This window comes from Musa acuminata, chromosome BXJ1-3 (assembly GCF_036884655.1).
Source record: "Musa acuminata AAA Group cultivar baxijiao chromosome BXJ1-3, Cavendish_Baxijiao_AAA, whole genome shotgun sequence".
Taxonomy (NCBI): domain Eukaryota; kingdom Viridiplantae; phylum Streptophyta; class Magnoliopsida; order Zingiberales; family Musaceae; genus Musa; species Musa acuminata.
In genome coordinates this window covers 6214110-6236061 of record NC_088329.1, presented here as the reverse complement: position 1 = coordinate 6236061, position 21952 = coordinate 6214110, and the positions used below count along the sequence as shown (strand labels likewise).

Below are 21952 nucleotides of genomic sequence, written 5' to 3'. Positions count from 1 at the left end.
GCTACCTTCGCGTGGTCGGTGGTCCGTTGTCCTTCATCGTCCTTCTCGCGGGTCCCATGCCACGCAGCCAACGGAGACTGCCGAGACCGCGGTCGCGAGCTGGCCCCCGGAAGTGAGCCCGTGCATCGATCGATAAGCTACTGGCGGGGCCCATCGTCCTGTTTGCGGGTCCCACTCCATTGCAGCCAACGGCAAGGCTCACTCCGATGGTAGGTGGCTCTTCCGAGACCGCAGATGCGATCTGCCCCCGAGGCCTGAGCGCGGACAATCCGCTTGTGGGGCCCATCGTCCGAAAGTGGGTCCCGCACTTGTTCTTCTTCCCAATTGGCCCACGTATCGAGCTTCTTATATACCCATTCCGCACGGTCAAAAATTGCAAGAGATTGAAGTCCCACCGTAAGCACCAAACACCAGTGTTATGTTATGTCACACATAAATGAAAACCATAAATAATCGATAAGTGAGATTTTCTTGAAATGTGACATTTTTTTTTTCTAAGGATATTTTCCAACCAATGTAATTAGTCATCCATTTACTTGTGACGAGCAATCCTATCACATTGCATGCTCTCTCTCTCTCTCTCTCTCTCTCGCTCTCTCTCTCTCACTTCACACGTAGGACAAATAGTCAATTGGTCGATTGGTGCAATCAACGCTTCGATTGGAATGATCAGCATATTTGTTCTCAATATTTTAGAATTAAAATCAAGATTCACTTTTATTATCATACCATATTTTATTTAGTATAGTATACTCTATATCTATATTTTTAATATATAGTTGTGTATATTAATTAGATTATTGGTATCTATAGTATGTTGTTTTATTTTTATATTTATGATGTGTAATAATTTATAAATTTTAAAATTATCATATTTTATGTATACTTTATTAAGATTATTAGAACATTCAAGTACCCAAAAAATTGCAGAACTCCTAATCATATTAACTCAAACAAACATTTTCTCCCAAAATAATTGTTCTTTTGTCATAAAGCAATAATCTTATTAAGATATTAAGATTCTACACTCCTAATTTTAAATCTTACTTTTTTTTCTCTCTCTCTCTCTCTCTCTCTCTCTCTCTCTCTCTCTCTCTCTCTCTCTCTCTCTCTTATCATCATTCCTTACTTTATAAAAAAATAAAACAAGGAAAAAAGGGGAAAAAAAAGAGATTTAAATTTAAGCTAAAAAATGTCTTCCATAGAAGATCCAAGAAGGCAACATCTTTATCCTACAGAGTAAATCTGTATCCAGCAGTTGGATCCATGAATAAAGCTTTGAGGTGATCCACTCAACCAAAAAAGTCCTCAACAATTCCAGTACACACATTGGAAGCTAGTGCTCCATTAATGGAGTGGGCCAAAATGGGGAGCAAATAGCAGTGGTGTTCTCTTGGTTGGCACAGTGACAAAAGATCAAAAGAAAAGCCACACTGCTTTTGTTGGCATGGTGACAAAAGGAGTGCCAGTTTCATCTGCTGCAGTGTTGGTCACCAAAACAGGAGGCTTCTTCAAATTATAATGCCTTTTGTTTTAGGATTGCATTACCTAAATCACTAGTACAGAGAGAACAAATGGGAGGAGTTCATGTTCATTTACTGCATTAAAAGACTAGTTTTCCTTGGCATCAACAACATAGTGGCTTAATTTCCTTCAGTATGATTCCTCTCATCCATACTACTAATTGATTCCACCTCAACTTAGCTTCCTTTGTGCCATGAAATGAAGCAAAGAAATGCTTAAGAAATAGTTTATGTCATCACTTTGATTCTTTTCAGGTATGCTATATATTCCATAACCATGTATGGTTATGTTTGTAAGAGCTTCTTTTTGGTGTAAAAGAAATACTAAGAGTATGCAAGATGATGCTGATTGGCATCATTATCATATTGACCAAATGAGAGTGTCAGATGAACAAGAATAAAAAGAAACACAGTAGATTATTGTGCATATCTTGGAAGAACTGAGAGGCCAAGTTTGGAGCTGATTTGGCGCACTCCAATACCTCAGCAGCGTTTGGGATACACGGTGATCACCGCACGTCGGCGAGGTGGGCTGCAGATTAGCAGCAGTACCAGTGCAAGAACAACAGCTATGAGGATTCCCAGGATGTTGATGCCGCCTCCATTTTCTTCCTGTTCAGCGCAGCAAAACTTCCCCATGTTCGAGATCGAGAGAGAGAGAGAGAGAAGATCGAAGAGAATTTCAGTAGAATTGGCTGCAGAACTCGGACTAGTTCCTTCTCCTGACTCTTTCTTTAAGGCAGTGAAAGACATGGAGTAGCTCAAACATCTCCATCATGCTCATGTGCTATAATTGTTCTTCTTGTTTGTGTTACAGAGTGGAGTAGACCACACAGCAACCAACCCTCCCCATCGCTACGACTTTGTGGGCCTGAATGCTATAGAAAGGTTGTCTTTTTCTTCAGAAAAGCTTGTGTTCTGCATCATCTTGGAGGCTGAACATTTTGGTGTTTTTGGTCATCTCTTCACTGTTTATGATCGTTTGCAAGTGTTTTGCTGATGTGAAATAGCAGGTAATCAAATTAAAATTGTGGTCAAACTGGAAAGCTCCTTGCAATGATTTAAAGTTGATGCACGCTCCACCAGTTGCTTCACTTTGTTGCCTAATGAATTGTTGGTAGCAAAACCAGTACTGGCTACTGAAACACACAGCTTACCTAGAGAACCCAGATAAGGGGATGACACTCTGCAATCACCAGCAAGATCTGATTTATGTCAGTGTTAGATTGACATGAACCAGAATTGTCTAAAATTCAGTAAAGCCACTTTAATTATAAAGTGACTTTAACTGTAAGGCCACTGTAAAATTCAATAGTGTGTGAATTGTTAGCTTTGATATCAAGCAGATGATGATATGAGGGTACTTTAGATTGTGTAATTATGTGATGAATGAAGAACAAGTGTGATATATGTGCCAGTGGCAAAGATAGCAAAGACAGATTGATGTATATGTACCATATTATGTCATATGGTTTTCTTATCATGTAATAAATAATATATGTACAAACAAGAACAGATACACAAACTAGTGTTTACACTCTGTTTCTATTAGCAAATGTGGTGATCATGGTTTGTGTTCTCATAGTCCAAACTGGTGCAGCAGTCTCTCTCATCTTCCTCTCCCCTTTTTCCTTTCCATTTCTTAACCCTAAACAGAGCTTTGTTTTTCTGTTCATTTCATTTTTTTTCTGCAAAGTTTAATTATTCTTATTGGATCATACTTTAGCAGTCTGAGATTTCAATGAGTAGAGCTTAGTTAGATCCACATGATCCGACAAGTACTGGTCAATGGAATTATCTTAGCCATTGCCTTGCGGTAGTGAAACCATGGTTTGAAGCTGCAGCTTATTCCGATTCTCCAAGCAACGAAGTTGACCGAGGAAAGAGAGGGCCTGTCAGAAAGCAGCAAAGTCGAGGAAGACAAGACAAGTTTCCTATCCTCGAAACTCCATGGCTGCATGAAGGTCTTTCAGTTTCAACAGGATAGGATTGCTTTCATAATCTTAACTCACAAGTTTCACCCTCTGTTACTTTGCTGTTCCTGGATCAACATTCCCTCACTCATCAGAAGAATCATTTCTGGTTTGACCATGCTACATACACTCCCAAGAACTGCCCTGCAAATGGTGTCACCACCCACTGGTACTAGATATAAATACAAAGAAGAATGGACCAATAGGAGATGAGGAAGATGAAAGGAACACAATCTGATTAGTCCCAGTATGACAGCAGCGGAAGGACCACACTCCCATCCTAAGCATTTTGACTCAACCAAAGAAGAATGGACCAATAGGAGATGAGGAAGATGAAAGGAACCCAATCTGATTAGTCCAGTATGACGGCAACGGAAGGATCACACTCCATCCTAAGCATTTTGACTCAACTCCTGCTCACTAGTTTCATATTTTCTTAATAGATTTAGCTTCATTTCCGAGTGAAGACACATCAACAGCCAATCACCATGAGAAGTTCTTGGAGGACATGTTATTTTTCTTCGAAGGAAACATTGAGATGTGATCTTGTTTGATTCAACAAATGGAGATTGCTAAACATTTTGTGCTAACTTGACTGACTAATGTAAGTAGAAATCTATCTGATTCTGGATTGTGGTTGACACCATTTCCCAGAAACCAGCTTGCTTAAAAATTTAAATTTGAGATTTTGCAGGTCACTCATAAGCTGTCAGGAATTGTGCTTTCAGAAAGTTTTGGTGTCAATTCTTCATTCGATTTCCATGGTTTTTTATCTTTCATGTTTGTTCATTGTTCCACAGGGTTGGGTAAAGCTCACGACATGGGTTCTTCTTGAACTCTGCACCACAATCTAACTATAATTCAAATCGGTCTTTAGATTTGATTCCGCCGACAAAGATTTCAACTCAATCTAAGACGTTTTGACTTACCACCTGAACTCAACTCCCACTTCTTTTTCTGGTCACCTTCCCCATATTGTCTTCCCCTTCTTCTCTCTATATATGCATCAAGTTGCAGTCTTTGAGCGAGATTCTGCACCATTCCAAGTGTTTCTCGTCACAGGAATGGAGGCTTCCACTGATGATGATCGACTGGGCTTCGGGAAGATGGGACATGGGTCTGCTTGAATCTTTTCTCCTTTTTGATCGATTACTTCTTAGTTTCCTGTTCTAAGTTGGTGAATTATGTGGCTTTGGAACCTCGGACAGGTGCAAGCATTACAGGAGGCGGTGCAAGGTTCGAGCTTCCTGCTGCAATGGGATCTTCTCCTGCCGCCACTGTCACGATGAGTCCACGGTGACCAAATCTGTGTCTCACTCTTGACATTTTTAGCTGTTGTGTAATATTATGGGGCTTGATCTTTTTCTATGGTCAATTTTGGTGATTGGAATCAGAAGGATCGGCATGAGATCTGCCGCTTCGATGTGGAAAGGGTGAGTTTTGGCCCCGTCTGTGTTCGATCTGCTTCTTCGAGGGGTGTGAATTAGGTTTCTCCTCTTGATTTGATTCCGTATGTGATCTGTTCGATTTGTGACACCGAGCAAACGGTGAGTGTTGATTAGTCTATAATATGTATATATGGTGATACAAGAAGAGTTTGGCCTTCATTGGTTATCCTACAGGTCGCACAGATTTGCTCGAATTGTGGGGTCAACATGGGCGAATATTCCTGTGGAGTGTGCGGATTTTACGATGACGATGTAATCTTATCGATTTTTGGCCAGTTTATGTAATGAGATTTCTTAATGATATTGATCTGATGTTAATGATTCTCCTACAGATTGAGAAAGCACAGTACCAGTGCAGTGATTGCGGTATCTGCAGGTTAGCCATAACTTCTATTTTCTTTGTCTTGTTGATGCCCACAGACTGTTTGATGGAATGACTCAGGTTGTTGATGCATGTCTGAGCAGAGTTGGTGGCGGAGAGACCTTCTTCCATTGCCAGAAATGTGGTGTGTTCATCTAATCTTATTCCCTGTTTCTTCTTTGATTTGAAACTCTACAGCTTACTGCAATCCATGACTTTGATTTGTTTCACTTTCTTTGAATGTTTCTCATCCACAATGAATGTTGAATCTGCATGAACTTGAGGAACAATTGGCTCATAAAAATTATTTTAGCTTATATGTGCAAGCCTGTGTGCATGAAGGGATCCAAATCTCTAGTGTCCTACATTGCACATCAGATCATATATTTCTCTGCTGACTATTAGATGTGCACACAGGATCCTGCTACTCTGTACACTTGTTTAACAAGCATTCATGTCTGGAGAACTCAATGAGACAACATTGCTCCATCTGTTATGAGGTCTACCATAATGCAATTATTCTTTTAACTTCTATTTATTTGAGGAAGCTTTAGTGTTGAAAACTTTGATGCAGTATCTCTTTGACTCCATGAATGAAACAACAGTGATGAAATGTGGGCACACAATGCATACAGAATGTCTCCATGGAATGTTGAAGCATGAAAACTAATCCTGCTCAATGCTACTAAATCTGCTTGAAGCATAACAATGATCATTTATTTGACCTCATTTTTGGGGTGTCTTGGGATACAGATACGGTTGTCCAATATGCTCCAAGTCATTGATTGACATGACAAAAGTCTGGAGGAAGTTGGATGAGGAGGTAAGAGAAAACTGCAACTTTTCATACATATTATATAGGAATAGTTGAATATATATGCACTGAAGGCATTTGATCTTCTTTGCTATTTACTCAGAAAAAAAAAAGCTCTTGCAAATTTGAAAGTTCAGTACTGTTGGGATAACCCTCTTAGATTATCCTTTACACTGGCATGTTGTTTTGGCAAGCTTCTTATCCAGCTAGTTGAGTTACAGATAATTCTAGCTACTGTCATTACATAACTTGAAGTTGTAATTTTCCTTTTTTTTTTCCCTAATCTTCTGTTGTATGGTTTTGATTTACAATTTTAACATGGACATTTAAGGTGTATGACATGAAGATATTAGAAGATTTTTCACCCAGGAATTCTTTTTTCCTTTTAGTCTCTCTCTCTCTCTCTCTCTCTCTCTCTCTCTCTCTCTCTCTCTCTCTCTCTCTCTCTCTCTTAAATTGATGTACTCTCCTAAATTGATATAAAAGAGTATGCAGATAGAAGAAATAGAAATGCCTGAGGATTATAGATCAAGAAAGGTTAGTGTATTTGCATCTCCCATACTTCCTATGGTGTACTTTCAACTTGTTGGAGCTGATTGATAGCCATCTTAACTATTCCAACATTTCTAGTACAATTTAATCAAATTTGACTAAATCATTTAACTTGCCATTTTATTTTCTGAGAACTTTTCCTGATCCTTTTTCAAGTAAGAGAGAATTTGAAGACATGACAAACATATTTATTCTTTCTTAGTAGATGCTCTCAAAGCAGTACCTCTACTGGACTTCAGGCATACAGCAGCCTCTAAGCTTTCCTCTGCCATTTGGATCATGAAACCTCAGTTTCTTTCTTCGTAGATGCTCTCAAAGCAGTACCTCTCCTGGACTTTAGGCAAACAGTCAGCTTTCCTGTGCCATTTGGATCATGAAACCTCATTTTCCTGTGCTTGGATTCTTCTCATGTTTGATACAAATGATATTAAATTTGCAGTGATTTTGTAGATGTGGATCCTCTGCAACGACTGCAATGACATATTACTGAAGTCTTCTTCCACATTATTGGCCACAAATGCTGTCACTGCCAATCCTACAACACTTGCATGATTGCTCCCCCTGTAATCCATCAATGATTGGGCTCTGCTCTGAAACATTTAGGATTGATGAGCAACTCAAATGCCTCTGGTGGTGTCTCCTTTCTGATTCCAAGCTTAATTGATGTATACATACAAAATGTTTTGGATCTCCTGGACTAGATTTGGTTGTAACCATTTAGTGTACTTAGTACATTTGGATCACATATTATGGTGCATCAATGTTAATTTGCACAAACGATTGTCATGCACATCCATTATATTTAATGCATCTAAATCTATTACAATCAAATTTCCTTGGATCTAGAAAAACACACACTTGGTAATGTGCCACAAGTTGTTCTCTCACTTATGGTTTTTGCAGGATGACAATAATTTGGTTTATCTGTTTGATCTTTAGATTAGTTTCCCACATTTCTCATCACATTATATATTATTATAGTCTTATTCAGCTATTTTCATAAAAGCACAATGTATAGAAATAATTACCAACTTTGAACACAAAAACAGAAAAATTACCTTCCTGTGGTAATGCATTTCTGATCGCTAGTAATTGCAATTCTAATCATAAAATAGCCTATACATGAGGTTGGAGTTAATTAACCATGGATGAGAGGACAAGAACTTACTTGACTTATAACAATATGATAGATGCACTATTGTTAGCTTGAGCTTAAACCCCTCAGGAGAGTGATTCATACTTTTCATACTTAACAAGTTAATCGGACAATAAGAACCAATACCGATCAAGATATATATGTAATTTAATATTCTCTCTCTCTCTCTCTCTCTCTCTCGGTTGGGTTATCCATTACCTGATATATATACGTCAATGAACAGTATGTTGTTGGGATCACTGTGACAACAACTCCATGGAAAGTACCAAGTCTTAGAAATATGGTAGAGCCCAAAAAAGTGCTCAGACCGACTCTGTCATAATACCAAGCCTGTGGTCCAGCAACCAACGCCACTCTTCTCATCCCGTCGTTTCCCGTGCCTCGGTTCTTAGGTTCCCATGCCTCCGAACCGACTCGGCAGCTTGGCTTTCTCGATCATCACCGTGATGATGATGATGATGATGCGCCAACCAAATATTTGGAGTAGCACTCAGATAACGAAAGAAATTATAGCCACAGGATATGATGCAATCAGTGAAAGAACCACCACCATCGTACCATTGTACCTGCTTTGTGGTTTGCATTCATGTTCTTGGATGTTCTTTCTTGATCTGATGTAGGTCCACTGAAGTAGGCGCCAGTACATGGCCATGTTCCCACTTTCTGTGTTGCTCATGCCGCTTGTCTCCTGCCTTTTCCAAGCCTGTGAGCCCAAATGGACGAAGGTGGAACGTGCACCAAAGTAAAAGGATATATGTAACAGCATGAGAGTTTACTAGCAGAGAATAGTCACACCTTTGAACAACATCTGCTGTATCTGAATCAACGTGGCTTTCACCAGATCACATGCATAAGGGAGCACATTAAGTGCCTTTAGTTTATGCACCTGAAAACCAAGAAAAGTGGGTTAGAAACAACTCCTCTTTCCTTTCTCTTACACATGCATCATTACTTCAACCTTCCTTTTGGCACAAACCAGATAACTTGTGTGGGATCTAGAAATGCAAAGCAGTGGGCAGAATAGGAAGGGGAAGATGAATTCCAGGCATCAAACAACAGTCTTGAAGCAGCAGCAAAGGCTGTCAACCAAGTGGAAAACCATGTCAGGGACTCAATAATATCTCAGTAAACCAAAATAAATCAGTACAATACTATAACAAACAATTATGAATGCAACCATAAAGCAACTCACATGAACCATCCTGTGCTGCAAGTTAATTTCCACAAGATGGATCCTAAATAGAGAGAGATCATATATGCAACAATTGCATGACAAATTGCTCAGATTGAGAAACAAAAAGGAATACAAAGTAAACTGGCTGCAGAGGACTGGAACTAATAGCTAGTTTGAACGTCTTAGCAAGAACAGCTCCCAACTTCCTAGAAATTAAGTAGGTCTAAACTTCAGAAAATTATGTTGCTAACAAAGATGCTAAGATCACAAAACCTGATCCCCAAAAAGGTCAATGTGCTAATTTTCAGTAATAAAATCTAATCTGATGGATGATCATGGTAAGTCAATGCAGGTTAGCTCAAGGAAATTATCTAGAGACAATGAGCTACTAACAGTATGATGGAGGGAGGGGGAGATACGACACCAAAACAATAACCATAAACATAAAATTTGCAAAGCTAACCGTGTGCTTAGGATTTTTGGTGGACCATTAAGATAAGGTGCGATGGGTAAATGAGACCGTCCTGCAATGCTACATGACATAGTTGACATATTACATACATGATGTCATGCTGAATAGAATCCATACTCATTGAACATGTTGCAGGCAAGGAGTATCTTGGTGATAGATTTTGTCCAATAGGATGCAGCAAGGACCACCAAACAAATACCACTTGATGTCAAGAAATGTGAGATAACTTTAAGCATGGCCATGTCCAGCCTCCCTTTTAGTTTTGAACCTCGAAACTTCCTGGAAAATGATACATCCTGCCCATCTGCTGGAATAAAACAGAGACACTGAGAAAGTACTATAGAAGTTGAATATTATTGTGAGAATATGCAGGTCCAGTTTAATGTATATGTGCAGAAGCTTCGTTGATAAGAAGCCTTTAAGAATTCCATCTAGTTCTCTAACAATCCTTCATCTTCTTTTTCTTCCACCCATTCATGTCATCTTCTCTAGCTCCTCTTTTCCTCTTCTTCTTCACTTCTCCTTTTCCCTGCATTGTGCCAGTTTTGGCGAAAACAAAACAGATGAAAAGTTGCTGCAGCCAGCAGTTGAACCGTAGAGATGGCAAATAACGTTCACTTATAACCTGGCCTGGTCTTAAGAGGTCAGCCTGGACCAGTCTATGCTGAAGTGGAATGGGAAGTGAAAATACCACCCAATTCTTTGGCAGTTTTTTCTGATACTAGGTGGTAACTGGTTTTGGACCAAAACTACCTAGTTATACAGAGCAAAATCAGGTGATAATACTGGCTCTGCCCACTGCAGAATGTTTGAATTCAGTAAAACCAGGCACAACATTAATCAAAAATGAAAATTTTCTTCCAATAAGAATATACTCAGCAAGCTGAAAATAACTCTGAGGACTTCGTCAAGTGCAGAAGAAACAGAACAGCAAGACATTGCAGATAGCCCCTATACCTAATGAAGGCAGCAAGTAAAACCAAATTACTGTTATTGATGCAGTAACATGGATGTCTTAGCAAAAAACAGTGGCCGTAGTTATTTCAGAAACAAGATTCCAATTCAGTCAATACTTAAATATTATATTCATGCTACGGAAAACATAAATATACCTAAATCACTAGTTTGCCAATACAGGGTCCTAATATTGTATGTACCACATACATACGTATAAGTAACTGGGCAATACACGATTGAAGGTTCCAGGATGAAAGTCAACTACACCTTATATGAATATTTTTTTCACATTTTCAATTTTGAAGTGTGTTTTTCAGTGCTTCAAATCAAGATTGCATGTGCCAGTTGTGCTGGTACATATCAGCTGATGCATGATTTGCCAGCAACTTATCATCAAGTGGCTCATGCCATTGAACTTTTTACACTTGAGGATATCAATATTCTGAGCGTGCATTTTGAGGTAAAAGACATGAAGTAAAAAAATTGAGAAAGACTGTTAAGTAGCCATAGATACGACAGGAACAGTAATTTCTCTCTGTCATGATCAAGGTCCAAGGACCATTCTCTCTGAGATCGTTGATGGAATTAAAAATAAATAAAAAAAAGTGTCCAATATATCCACACATGTAGATCGTTAGCATGCTCAAAACTAAATCCAGAAAATACAAGTCAACTGAAAATGCCCAAAATTAAAACGAATGAAATGCATAAATATATTGGTATGATTTGACATAGACGCAGAAAACCATCAAACAAGCATTATTGGTTATAAAATGGCACAATTACATCACATTTTATATAGGATATCTTGGGGTGACATTATCAAATCCATCATATATCTCACTGCAACAGAAAGTATTCAGATTATAAAAAGAAAAAGAGTGCTCCAAGAGAATATAGGGTGACACTTTTCCCCTAATTGTGGGATGTTTCGCTTCCTCAAGAGAGCAATTAGAAAAGACAGAAAACAGATAATCATCTAGCAAAACCTACATAGGCCGACCAAACCCTCCAGTTGTTTCTTCATCTTTCAAGGTACCTTCTGATACATGGCCTATCATATATGGGATATTCAAACAGATTTGTCAACACCAAAGGACAAAAGGACACAACTTGAAGGCTGTCCTTAACCATGTCAATCTGATCACATGGGTGAGACGATGTAGATGATTTACGAAAAAAACTTGAAACTAAAACTGAAAAACCAAAACTACTAACTAGTTGCAATTTCCAAACAAGTGGGTTAGTATAATAATTCCTACCTACAATGTCAATTGTTGGTGGGAAGCGTCTGCAAAGAGAACAAGTAGTCTAACCACTATGGATAAATGTTCATTGAATCGACCAGAAAATATGAAAAATGCTCAGACTAAGCCAGCTAGAGCCTCAGATCAGCGTTTTGGCACACTCATCCTTGCCAACAACAACACAGTGCGCAACTGTTGTTGGGGGTTCATGCCCATATCCATCATCATTGGCTAACATTAAAATGAAAAAAAAGAAAATCGAATCATAAGATAAAATGATCCGACTTTAGTAAAATAGGCAGCACAACATAAAAACCACAGTAAAAACTTAAAAAGGAAAAATAAGAAATGGTGATCTGTGAGACTAACTTCATCAATGACATAAAGACAAATGCTTCACAGGTTAATGAGAACCAGATTGGACCGCAGAGAAACAAAAGACAAAATTGAAGGCAGAACACTTGTCAATCCAAATAAGACCGTGCGGACATTCAATGCGATAAGAAAAATTGCTGTCCCAGAAAGCAAAAGGAACTGGGGAATTCAAATGATAACCATGAGTTGCGCAAGTGGAAGAAGAATTGGACAACGAAGAAGGAATAAATGTCAAAGAAAGATGATGGCTTTACCTCCGGCTTAGGGCTCTACCCCTTTGGTTTGCCCCCTTTGCAAAACCCGACCATGAAGGACGTCAATTTCTCGGGTCTGCAGCAGAACAATAAAGAGGTAATAGCAAGTCAGAATCTTTCAATTAAATGCACAGGGGATCATGGGGCCCGCGAGAAAAGGAAGCCCACGTTACACCCCCCGTGCGTTCCCCTTTCCCATATCATTCCCTGATGCGATCTCGCTGTATTTTATTGCTTTGAAGTGTTCCCTTTCTGCCTGTTATACTTCTACATTTACTCGCACTTACTCCTGCTCAGCTTTCCTCTTCCAGTCTGCTGCAGCTGCTTGCTGCTTGCGGCATCCACACCACCGCTCTTGATCGAACACTGGCTTGGTGGTGCGGCGAATTATGGATTCCGGCAGGTGGTCTCTTCAGCTGTTCGATGTGATGCTCGTTGTAATTGCAGGTATAGTTTTTTGGGAATTGGGGAGGAGGAGGAGGAGGACGCGGGCGGCAGCGGGGCGGCTGCCACCGGGGAGCGTGGGGCTGCCGGTGGTGGGGGAGACGCTGCGGCTGATCGCGGCGTACAAGACGGAGGACCCGGAGCCGTTCATCGACGAGCGGGTGCGGCGGCACGGGCGGCTGTTCACGACGCACGTCTTCGGGGAGCGCACGGTGTTCTCGGCGGACCCGGAGTTCAACCGGATGGTGCTGGGGGCGGAGGGCCGCGCTGTGGAGTGCAGCTACCCGTCGTCTATCTCCACGCTGCTGGGCGCCCACTCCCTCCTCCTCATGCGCGGCGCCCGTCACAAGCGCATGCACTCCCTCACCCTCACCCGCCTCGCGTCCCCCGCCGCCATCCGCGACGCCGCCCTCCTCCCGGACATCGACCGCCTCGTCCGCCGCACCCTCGACTCCTGGTCCTCCTCTCCCTCCTCCTCCCCCCCCTCTCGCGTCCTCCTCCTCGACCAGGCCAAAAAGATCACCTTCGAGCTCACCGTCAAGCAGCTGGTGAGCTTCGACCCGGGCGAGTGGACCGAGTCCCTCCGCCGCGAGTACCTCCTCCTCATCGAGGGCTTCTTCTCCATCCCCTTCCCTTCCTTCCTTTCTTTCACCACCTACGGCCGCGCCCTCAAGGTACATCCGCACCATTCATCACCTACTCATATCAATCCGATTCATAGATTTACAATATAAACCTCTCCAACAAATCAGGCGAGGAAGAAGGTGGAGGCGGCTCTGAAGGAAGTGATTAGGAAGAGGAAACAGGAGAAAGCGGCGGCAGGGGCGACGATGACGACGGCGGCTGGAGGCGACAAGCAGAGGAAGGACATGCTGGAGGAACTGATGGACGGTGGCGATGAGGAGGAGGGAATGACAGAAGAAGAGACGGTCGACTTCCTGCTGGCGCTGCTGGTGGCCGGCTACGAGACCACCTCCACCATCATGACTCTAGCCGTAAAGTTCCTCACCGACCTCCCCCACGCCCTCGCCCTCCTCCGGGTGCGTTCCCGCCTCCCTCACCACCAACTCATCCTAAACACCATTATTAATGCTGTTGTCATTTCGTCGAGCAGGAGGAGCAGGAAGGGATCAGGGCAAAGAAGGGAGACGACGAGGAGCAGCCCTTGTCCTGGAGCGACTACAAGTCTATGCCCTTCACTCAATGCGTACGTCATTTTACTCTCTTCTCTCTCTCTCTCTCTCTCCTTTCAATCATGAACTCCATCAAACCCATGATCATCGTCTACCTTCCTTCGACTTCTTCCTTTCAAGCAGTATCGATACCAGCTTATCTATCGGAGATCGTTCTTCATCACCACCGTGATTAATTTCATGATCCCTGTGAATTTTCATCTAAATCGTAAATGACGCGATGACACATCATGATTATGTCAGAATAATAATTAATTATGTGGAAGTGTAACAGCATTTTCTTGAAAGTTGTGGATATCCTGTTCTATTATATTCCTAGTTAATATAGTTTATGTAGGAATATAAAATTAGGATTTGGGATTGGGTACTTCAATGATTAATCAGATTTAGAAATGGATAAAATTCATAATTATCTATTGTCAATTTTTTTTTAAGGAGCGGACGATGTTTCCATCAATATCATACAAACAGCACAAATTTAAAGAATATATAAATCTTGTGGGGGCATTGCACTTGCATGAATCAACCTGACATTGGATTTGATATGAGCTTGACCGACGACACCGCATGTGAAGTCGGCACCCGACCCCGTACTCCGAATCGGACTCCAAAGCGTGGGTCCGATTGGATGTTGACCGGTCCACCGAAACCGGCATCGTGCTTCGCGCCGCAGTACGTGGCGGAGCACAGCGGCGGGGCCCGGCTGAGTAGGTCGGGGTTGCCGCCCAAAGCCTGGATTGTCAGCTGCAGATGCAATCTGGTCCGTTCATCATGCAACACAGCGCGCTGTTGAGACGAAACCTTTTTCTGTTTTGGACGGCAGGTGATCAACGAGACGCTTCGAGTGGCCAACATCATCAGTGGCGTGTTCAGACGCGCCATGACAGACATCCATTTCAAAGGTATACTACCTGTGCTTTTTCTCTCACACTAATCATCATCCTCTCTCTACGTTGAAGCCCAAGAACGAAGGAAAAGAAAAAAAAACAGGACTATTATTATTATTATTATTATTATAAGGTCAAGTCGTGAGTCCCGTGTTTCTTTAATTTTCGTGCAGGGTACAAGATTCCCAAGGGGTGCAAAGTTTTCATCTCTTTTCGTGCCGTCCATCTTGATCCTGAATACTTCGAGGATGCCCGGACCTTCAATCCCTGGAGATGGCAGGTACCGTTTCTCAACCTTTCAACGCTTCGTTATCAGGCACAGTTGCATATAAATATGCATAGATTACTCCACAGTCAATAATTTTATGTATTTGTCTTTCTAAATTTAGGTACTGTTTGTTTTATATTTTTAGTATTTTAATTCATATTGTAACATTAATCATGCTTAGTAGTGATTATTTATTTATTTATTTATAAGGTGTGTTAAGAAGGCCAGTGGCCGCGACGCAGTCTGAGAGTTCACTAGTGGCGTTGGATTTGTGTTTTGTGCAGAACAACGAGGTGGCGCAGCTGCAGCAGACCGGCGGTGCTGGCGTCTACACACCGTTCGGCGGCGGCTCTCGGCTGTGCCCCGGTTACGAACTAGCGCGGGTCGTCATCTCTGTCTTCCTCCATTACCTCGTCACTGGCTTCAGGTACGGTCGCACCTACATGGCACGGCGGAGAACGTCGATGGCTTCCTTGCCTCTAAGACAAGCACTGCATGGCGTGTACTGAGTTGAGCTTCCGCATGCATGCGCAGTTGGGAGGAAGCAGAGAGAGATCGGCTGGTGTTCTTCCCGACCACGAGGACGCTCAAGGGCTATCCCATCAATGTCCGGCGCCGCGAGAAGGAACGACGAGGATGAACAGCTCCAGCTTCGTGCCTCCTCCTCCTCCCATCAATGTCCGGCTGGTTGTACGTGCTGATAACCACGAAGAAGATGATCCATGTATGTTTTATCTTGGCATAGTGAAGCTTGTTCTTCCTGATCTCGTTACGTGCAGAACGAGTACCCGCGGCCGTATTCATACCGTATCGACTAAGGTCAAACCAAAACGTTGACCCTCAATGATTCCCAGTTAGCCCAATACCTGCATGTATGAGAGGATTAGGAGTGGCAATGGGTTGATTACCCGAACTTAACACATGAATCCGAACCGCAACACAAGTATATATATATATATTTATCTTATTTCCTCTACAGATCTGATTAAATGCTACTTAAAGCCACTTTAAGTATATCAAATAGAGAAAAATCTAATCCGTAATGTCTCAATTATTTAGGATCGATTACATAGGTAAAAAATCATATATTTAATTAAATTAAAATATTTAATTTTTTTTATAGCTTTCATTAAAAATCTTTTTAGGTTTCATTTAATTATCCTCATCCCACTCACAGTTATAATTTCACACTTTCTAATTGTCGTATTAGATCGCTTAACCTTATATTCATCATCTTAATCGATTCTGCTCCATTTTATTTCGATAATCAAAATAAAAAATATATTTTCTATTAGCCTCACAAATTCACACACTCCTATATATAAAATGTTCATGATGAATTCATTAGAAAATATAATTATGCACTTGCATATTTATTAATTATATAATCATGCAGTCTTTCAAAATAATTGACTTCTGGTTTCTTTTAATTCACACTGGTTGGCAACATAATTAGTTTCTTACATAGTTAATATTGCTTCTTCTATCATTTACTTGGTCAAACCCCCAGTCATCTTGGAGCAATTAGTTGGCAACCACCTATTTCTTGATGAACAATTTTAAAGAGCAATAAATGCACAATAATTGGTGAAAGAATTAATCAATAAGAGAAATTTGAGTACAATGTTTTATGTTTTAGAAACATTCTATTATATTGTGTTTTAGGTAAATTCACTATGTAGGTGATTTATTATCACGATCATGAGTTGATTAGCCTATTAATTTTATTAACGAATTAAGATAAAAAAATATATATATATATTTAAGTTAAAATTAATTTAGTATATTTATTAGACTTTTATAAATCAATCTTAATATTTATCGACTTCCGAGATAGATTTAAATTAGGGTGTGATAATCTCTTTAACATTATTTTTTACCATTCTTAATATTAACTAGGATAAAATATTTTTAAATCTCTTAAAATAATTTTTTAAAGAATAAAATATATATTTTTAGACAATCCGAGCTCTACTAATAATTATAGAGCACCATAACTCCATAAAATTAATATAAAGAAAAAAGATTAAAAAATACAAAAAAAAAAAATGGGGGAAAGATGTTTGTGAAAGGTACATGAAGAAAAATCTCCCAACCTCCCCCTATCGATTAATGACAACACAAGAACAAACTGTCAGTTATTCCACCGGATGGGTCGGGAGACACGTCCAGACTCTCTCGATGCTACCGCTGTTGCTCTTTTCCCATCCTTCTCTTTCAAATGTCTCTTTCCTTCTGCCCCTCCGCTTGGTCCTGTTCTACACACTCCTATTTGCTTCCCTCATCACCACCTCGATCTACCCACCTCTCAAGCCTCGCATTCCACTAGATGAAACAGTGAAGTAAAAGAAGAGAGAAGGCCTCCAACTTCAACTCAGGAGATGGGCCAAGAGGGAGAAGCAACAGCACCAGTGGTAGCTGTAGTAGTAGAAGAAGAAGAAATAGGGCGAGGAAGAGGAGGAGGAGGAGAAAGGGGCGGGACTGGAGAAGAAAGCTGTGATTATTGCGGGGCGGCGAGGGCCCTGCTGTGGTGCCGGGCCGACGCGGCGCGGCTCTGCCTCGCCTGCGACCGCCACGTGCACGCAGCCAACTCCGTGTCGTCCCGCCACTGCCGCGCGCTCCTCTGCGACGCCTGCCGCTCGGAGCCCTCCGCCATCCACTGCTCCTCATGCCGGGCTCTCCTCTGCGCCAACTGCGACTTCGACGCCCACGGGCGTGCCGGGCTGCTGCACGACCGCCGACCCGTCGAGGGCTTCTCTGGGTGTCCCTCGGCGGGGAAGCTCGTGTCGGCTCTCGGGGTTGGCGGGGACGAGAAGGAGGTGTTGGAAGGGGAGGCGGATGACGTCGGTGACTACCTGGTGGAGGACGGGAGTGTGTGGGAGGCGCAGCCGGTGCTTAGGTTCGAGGATTTTATAGTGCCTACCACTGCTAGTCATGGGTTTCATGCTATGGGGATGCCTCCCTTGCCAAAGGTATGTCAATCAAATCGAAATTGGTCTCTTTGTGCTCTTCTTTCTCATTCTTTTCTAGAATTTCATTGCTGATTTGCTTGTTTGATGACTTGAATTTACAGAAACAATTGCATATATGTCAAATTAATGTCTTATTTCCTGAAATAAAGAATTTCTTCCTCCTCCTTTTCAGAAAAGAGCTTGAATAGTAGTAGCATATAGCGAGAAAGCATGTAAATGAATCTGCATGATGTTAACGATACTAAGGAGACACAAAATTGGAAGTCTAAATAAAAACAAAAAATGATCGTAATTTTATTTTTCTCATCTTTCACTGATCTTTCGGTTTGCTATTGCTTTTCTAATTTTGTATGGATTAGTCAAATTGTTGCACCTTAATGTTTTGGTGATGATGGAACAAGTTGAGTTGCAATAAGTGCTCACTGAGAAAGGATGAGCATGGGTACTATTCTGTGGATGATAGTTGACACATAACAACAGGTTGGCAACTCATCTGGTCCCAACAAATATTCCAATAAATTGTTGCACGAATTTTCAACTCTCTATCAGACTGTTCTGCAGTATACTTTTGAATAACTTTCACATGTTTTGACTTATGGGTACTAACATTTAGGCCTTAATATATGAACGGAAATAGGACTTGCTAGTTTAACTTCATTCTTGTTTTTGCTGTATATACTATTAATGTTCTTAGTGTTGTTTTTGCTGCTTAGCTTCTAAACATGAGTCTTTTCATAGTCATTATTGAACAATTAATTCCAATAAAAAATTGTTCCATTTTTCTGATTTCCTAAAGAAATTTATGATTGATTAGTTTATCTAGGGTAAGATATTTACTTTTTGGGGTCTTCTTTTTGCAACAGCATCGAAATTCAACTTGTGGGAAACATAAAGAAGAGATAATTCAGCAAATTCGTGATCTTATAAAGCTTGAAAGTGGTACAAATGATTATCATGAAGTTGTTGCACCAATAATGGAATCCTATGGTTGGGTTTCAGAACAAAATATTCAAATTGATTATCTGGGCCCCGCTTCAAATAATTCGTGGAATGTCGGCCCGGCTTCAAATAATTCGTGGAATGTCACAACTCCTCATGAGGTTTGCTCTTCCTTTTTGCATCTTTGGAGTGTTCTTCAGCTTTATTTGCAAACTTTAGACCCATGAAATGGGTCGAATTGCAATATATGTTATTCTGATTTATTTTCTATATAGTATGCTTGTTAATTTTCTTGAAATGGTACAAAGAAATCTTGTATTTCAATTTGATGAACTTATCTTGTTTGCTTGATATCATGTGGTGCAACAACTCAAATTTGAAAGTTGAAAGAATATCTGAAGAAGACCAAGATCTTCTTGAAAGTTAAGATGTTATTGTTCCCTCATCATATGTTCCCATCTCATGACAATCAATCTGTTAAAGGAAAAATTCGAATAAATTTCTGATATGAAGATTTCTAATGTTTCCAGATTTTCTAAAATTTTCTGTGTCACTTCTATTATTGGAATTATTACTTTGACAGGAATCTATTTAAAATATCGCTAACTTCTTTTTTACTTCCTTAAATAGTTTTTTAGGGCATACTCTTGCTTTTAATGGTCTTGTGCAGTTACTTTGGGAAAAATATTAACATGTGTGAAGCTTGTGAAAATTTCTGAATGGGAATTGGAAGTCATGGGTTCATTTGTACCTTCTCTCTTTTATTATTAAAGATGCATATCTTAACTTTTAATTATTGTTTAATAGTATATTCCTGGAAAGCTTAAATTTCTGTTTATGTGTTTTTTTATTAAATTATGTGACTGACTATATTATAGTTTGGTGAGAAAAAGGAGATCCCTCAGGCACTTCATTAGTCAGGCTGATAGCCAATATACATTACTTAATAATTTGTTGGCCTATTTCCACTTGCTTGTCTTTCTTATTGGAATAAAATTCAGTCCTTACCCTGAGAAATATGATGTCAAAATTTTCCTTATTAATACTAATGAAATAATATTTGGATTAGAATCATTGATATGATTATGCATAATTATTATTGATAAATATTATCATACATGGACTATGAATAATTCAATCTTATGAATAATTTTCCTTATTTATGCCTTTTCTTACATATAAAGTAAGTTGAGCTAGTGTAGATTGAGGCTAGTGATGCATAGAGAAAGATAATGGAAGAAAACTATACCTCCTGTGTATTTTTATTGGAATATTGAAAATTTTGGCCTGATTTAATTTTCTTTTTTGCATTCACTTTTTAATGTTGCTCTCATTTCCCTCTTTGCCTCTCTTTTTAGCTTCCCTCCTCTATTCTCTACTTCCTGCTGTTTGTTATGATATTTATTGACAAAATGATATTTATTTTCTTTTCTGATGTTATCAACTATTGCCTTTATTTAACTTAGCTTTCTGCAATTTCTTCTCCCTCAAGGTTTTGATGTGTGAATTATCTGCTTGTGCTGATTAGTTGGTGGTTTTTCTGCAACTGTGTTGAACAGATATTACCACCATCCTTTTATAACAGGACCTATTGGCCTTTATGGTTGTCAAATTATGCATAGCAGGAAACTATTAATTCTTGCATCTGTGCAAAAACTAGAGAAATTAACAGGCACTTTGAGAAATATTCAGAACAATGCCGTAAAAAATGTTTCTTGTTTAGAAGCGGTGATACAAACCCTTGTTTCTTCTTGCAGGATATTACACTTGAAGGTAACCAGATTGATTGTCGTGAAGCTAACACTACAATTGGCTTGTTAAATCCTCCTGGAGAATATCCCAGAACCTCTTCTGCCGTAAACTTGTCATCACTGAATGAGGCTGCTGAAGCGAATGCATGTAAAAGTCATGGCAATGATACAAACACAGACCATGTGGAGTTTGTTCCTCAAGATGAGATGCAACATTTGCCTCTCAAAGGCATTTATAAATTAGCTCGTGCAGACCGCAACTCTGTAATTTTGCGCTATCAGGAGAAGAGAAAGACACGAAAGTGAGTTTAGATTAATAATTTTTCTCTCCTTGTTTCTGGAAAGTAGATACTGCAGTTTTTCTGTTGATGAAAACGACAATTCCTATTTCTGAACTTGTAGTTACTGCTACCTCGCTTTGCTTTTCTTGTCAACTAAGCAGATACAACAAGCTCATAAGGTATGAATCACGAAAGATTCGAGCTGACAGCAGGCTAAGAATCAAGGGTCGTTTTGCCAAGACGAATCCTAGTCAGTAAACATGGATGGGTGTTATGTCCAGAAGATTCATTCATGATAGCAACTGCACTATGGGCATTCGTCTCTTATCTCTACCAAGACAGTCTAGTGCTATCGAGCAAAAAAATGAACACTCAAGTGATTGTTTGTATCATGGCATGCATCGTAGTTCTGTGAGTAGTTGAAGTTTATGTAGCAGTGTTGACTATATTCTAATTATATGTTTTGTTGTAAGTACACGATAAATTTGTAAGGAATGATCAGATGTTTCTCAAGAGTAATAACTATAGAACATTTCCCTGAACCCCTAGAATTTGTGAAGGGCTATCATTTTGTTCCTATGCAAAAATTTGTGGAAATCGATGTTTTAAGTGGCAAGATGTAGCAGCTATGATAGCAAAAAGACAGTAGATCAATCAGATCAACATCAATCCAAATTGTTACAGAATTTGTTAACAGAAGAGGTAAATGTGGATGATCTTAAAATTTTTAGTGATATGTATATGTTCAAAAAATGTATTATTTGTTGAAGTTTGTAATTACATTATGTTTGTCAGTGCGGAACCCATATGATCCTATGTTGATCATGTACTTAATTATAATTTCTGTAATACCTATCTGAAATCAATCTCAACCATATCCTATCCTAGAAATGCACTTATGCTTCTATGAG

The 21952-nt window shown here is 40.0% G+C and overlaps 3 protein-coding genes and 1 long non-coding RNA gene across 17 annotated transcripts; 3 read left to right on the top strand and 1 right to left on the bottom strand.

Annotated features, from left to right (window-relative positions):
* Positions 1-3732: 3732 nt before the first annotated feature.
* LOC135619067 (E3 ubiquitin-protein ligase MIEL1-like) lies at positions 3733-7432 on the top strand. 12 transcript variants are annotated; one of them, XR_010489303.1, is made up of 11 exons: positions 3735-4100; positions 4191-4613; positions 4705-4792; positions 4891-5043; positions 5119-5196; positions 5277-5320; positions 5410-5450; positions 5723-5805; positions 5880-6128; positions 6615-7018; positions 7111-7432. XR_010489303.1 is itself a non-coding variant. In XM_065120731.1 (10 exons), exons 5-9 carry the CDS (start codon positions 5152-5154, stop codon positions 6092-6094), a joined length of 249 nt encoding a protein of 82 aa, XP_064976803.1. In that variant the 5' UTR covers positions 3733-4100; positions 4191-4613; positions 4705-4792; positions 4891-5043; positions 5119-5151; the 3' UTR covers positions 6095-6128; positions 7122-7432. The 12 variants fall into 12 exon arrangements, 5 of the variants coding, with proteins under 5 accessions (XP_064976803.1, XP_064976795.1, XP_064976780.1 ...); XM_065120731.1 differs by lacking the exon at positions 6615-7018 and having other exon boundaries at positions 3733-4100; positions 6059-6128; positions 7122-7432; XM_065120723.1 differs by lacking the exon at positions 6615-7018 and having other exon boundaries at positions 3733-4100; positions 6059-6128.
* A 371-nt stretch (positions 7433-7803) lies between these two features.
* LOC135619058 (uncharacterized) lies at positions 7804-12734 on the bottom strand. Of its 3 annotated transcripts, XR_010489295.1 has the most exons (7): positions 12594-12734; positions 12307-12382; positions 10349-10430; positions 10099-10226; positions 8804-10002; positions 8623-8713; positions 7804-8530 (listed from the first exon to the last, which is right to left on the bottom strand). It is a non-coding gene; the product is annotated as an uncharacterized LOC135619058 (long non-coding RNA). The 3 variants fall into 3 exon arrangements; XR_010489296.1 differs by lacking the exon at positions 10349-10430 and having other exon boundaries at positions 7805-8530; XR_010489293.1 differs by lacking the exons at positions 10099-10226; positions 10349-10430 and having other exon boundaries at positions 7807-8530.
* On the top strand, positions 12536-15862 carry LOC103977709 (3beta,22alpha-dihydroxysteroid 3-dehydrogenase). The gene is made up of 7 exons (XM_009393296.3): positions 12536-13424; positions 13503-13790; positions 13865-13957; positions 14767-14845; positions 15004-15110; positions 15383-15525; positions 15633-15862. The coding sequence occupies exons 1-7, from the start codon at positions 12696-12698 to the stop codon at positions 15736-15738; spliced, it is 1545 nt and encodes a 514-aa protein (XP_009391571.2). The 5' UTR covers positions 12536-12695; the 3' UTR covers positions 15739-15862.
* Positions 15863-17288: 1426 nt separating this feature from the next.
* LOC135619053 (zinc finger protein CONSTANS-LIKE 13-like) lies at positions 17289-21583 on the top strand. The gene is made up of 4 exons (XM_065120638.1): positions 17289-18070; positions 18934-19170; positions 20767-21062; positions 21203-21583. Exons 1-4 carry the CDS (start codon positions 17480-17482, stop codon positions 21297-21299), a joined length of 1221 nt encoding a protein of 406 aa, XP_064976710.1. The 5' UTR covers positions 17289-17479; the 3' UTR covers positions 21300-21583.
* The last annotated feature ends 369 nt before the right edge of the window (positions 21584-21952 follow it).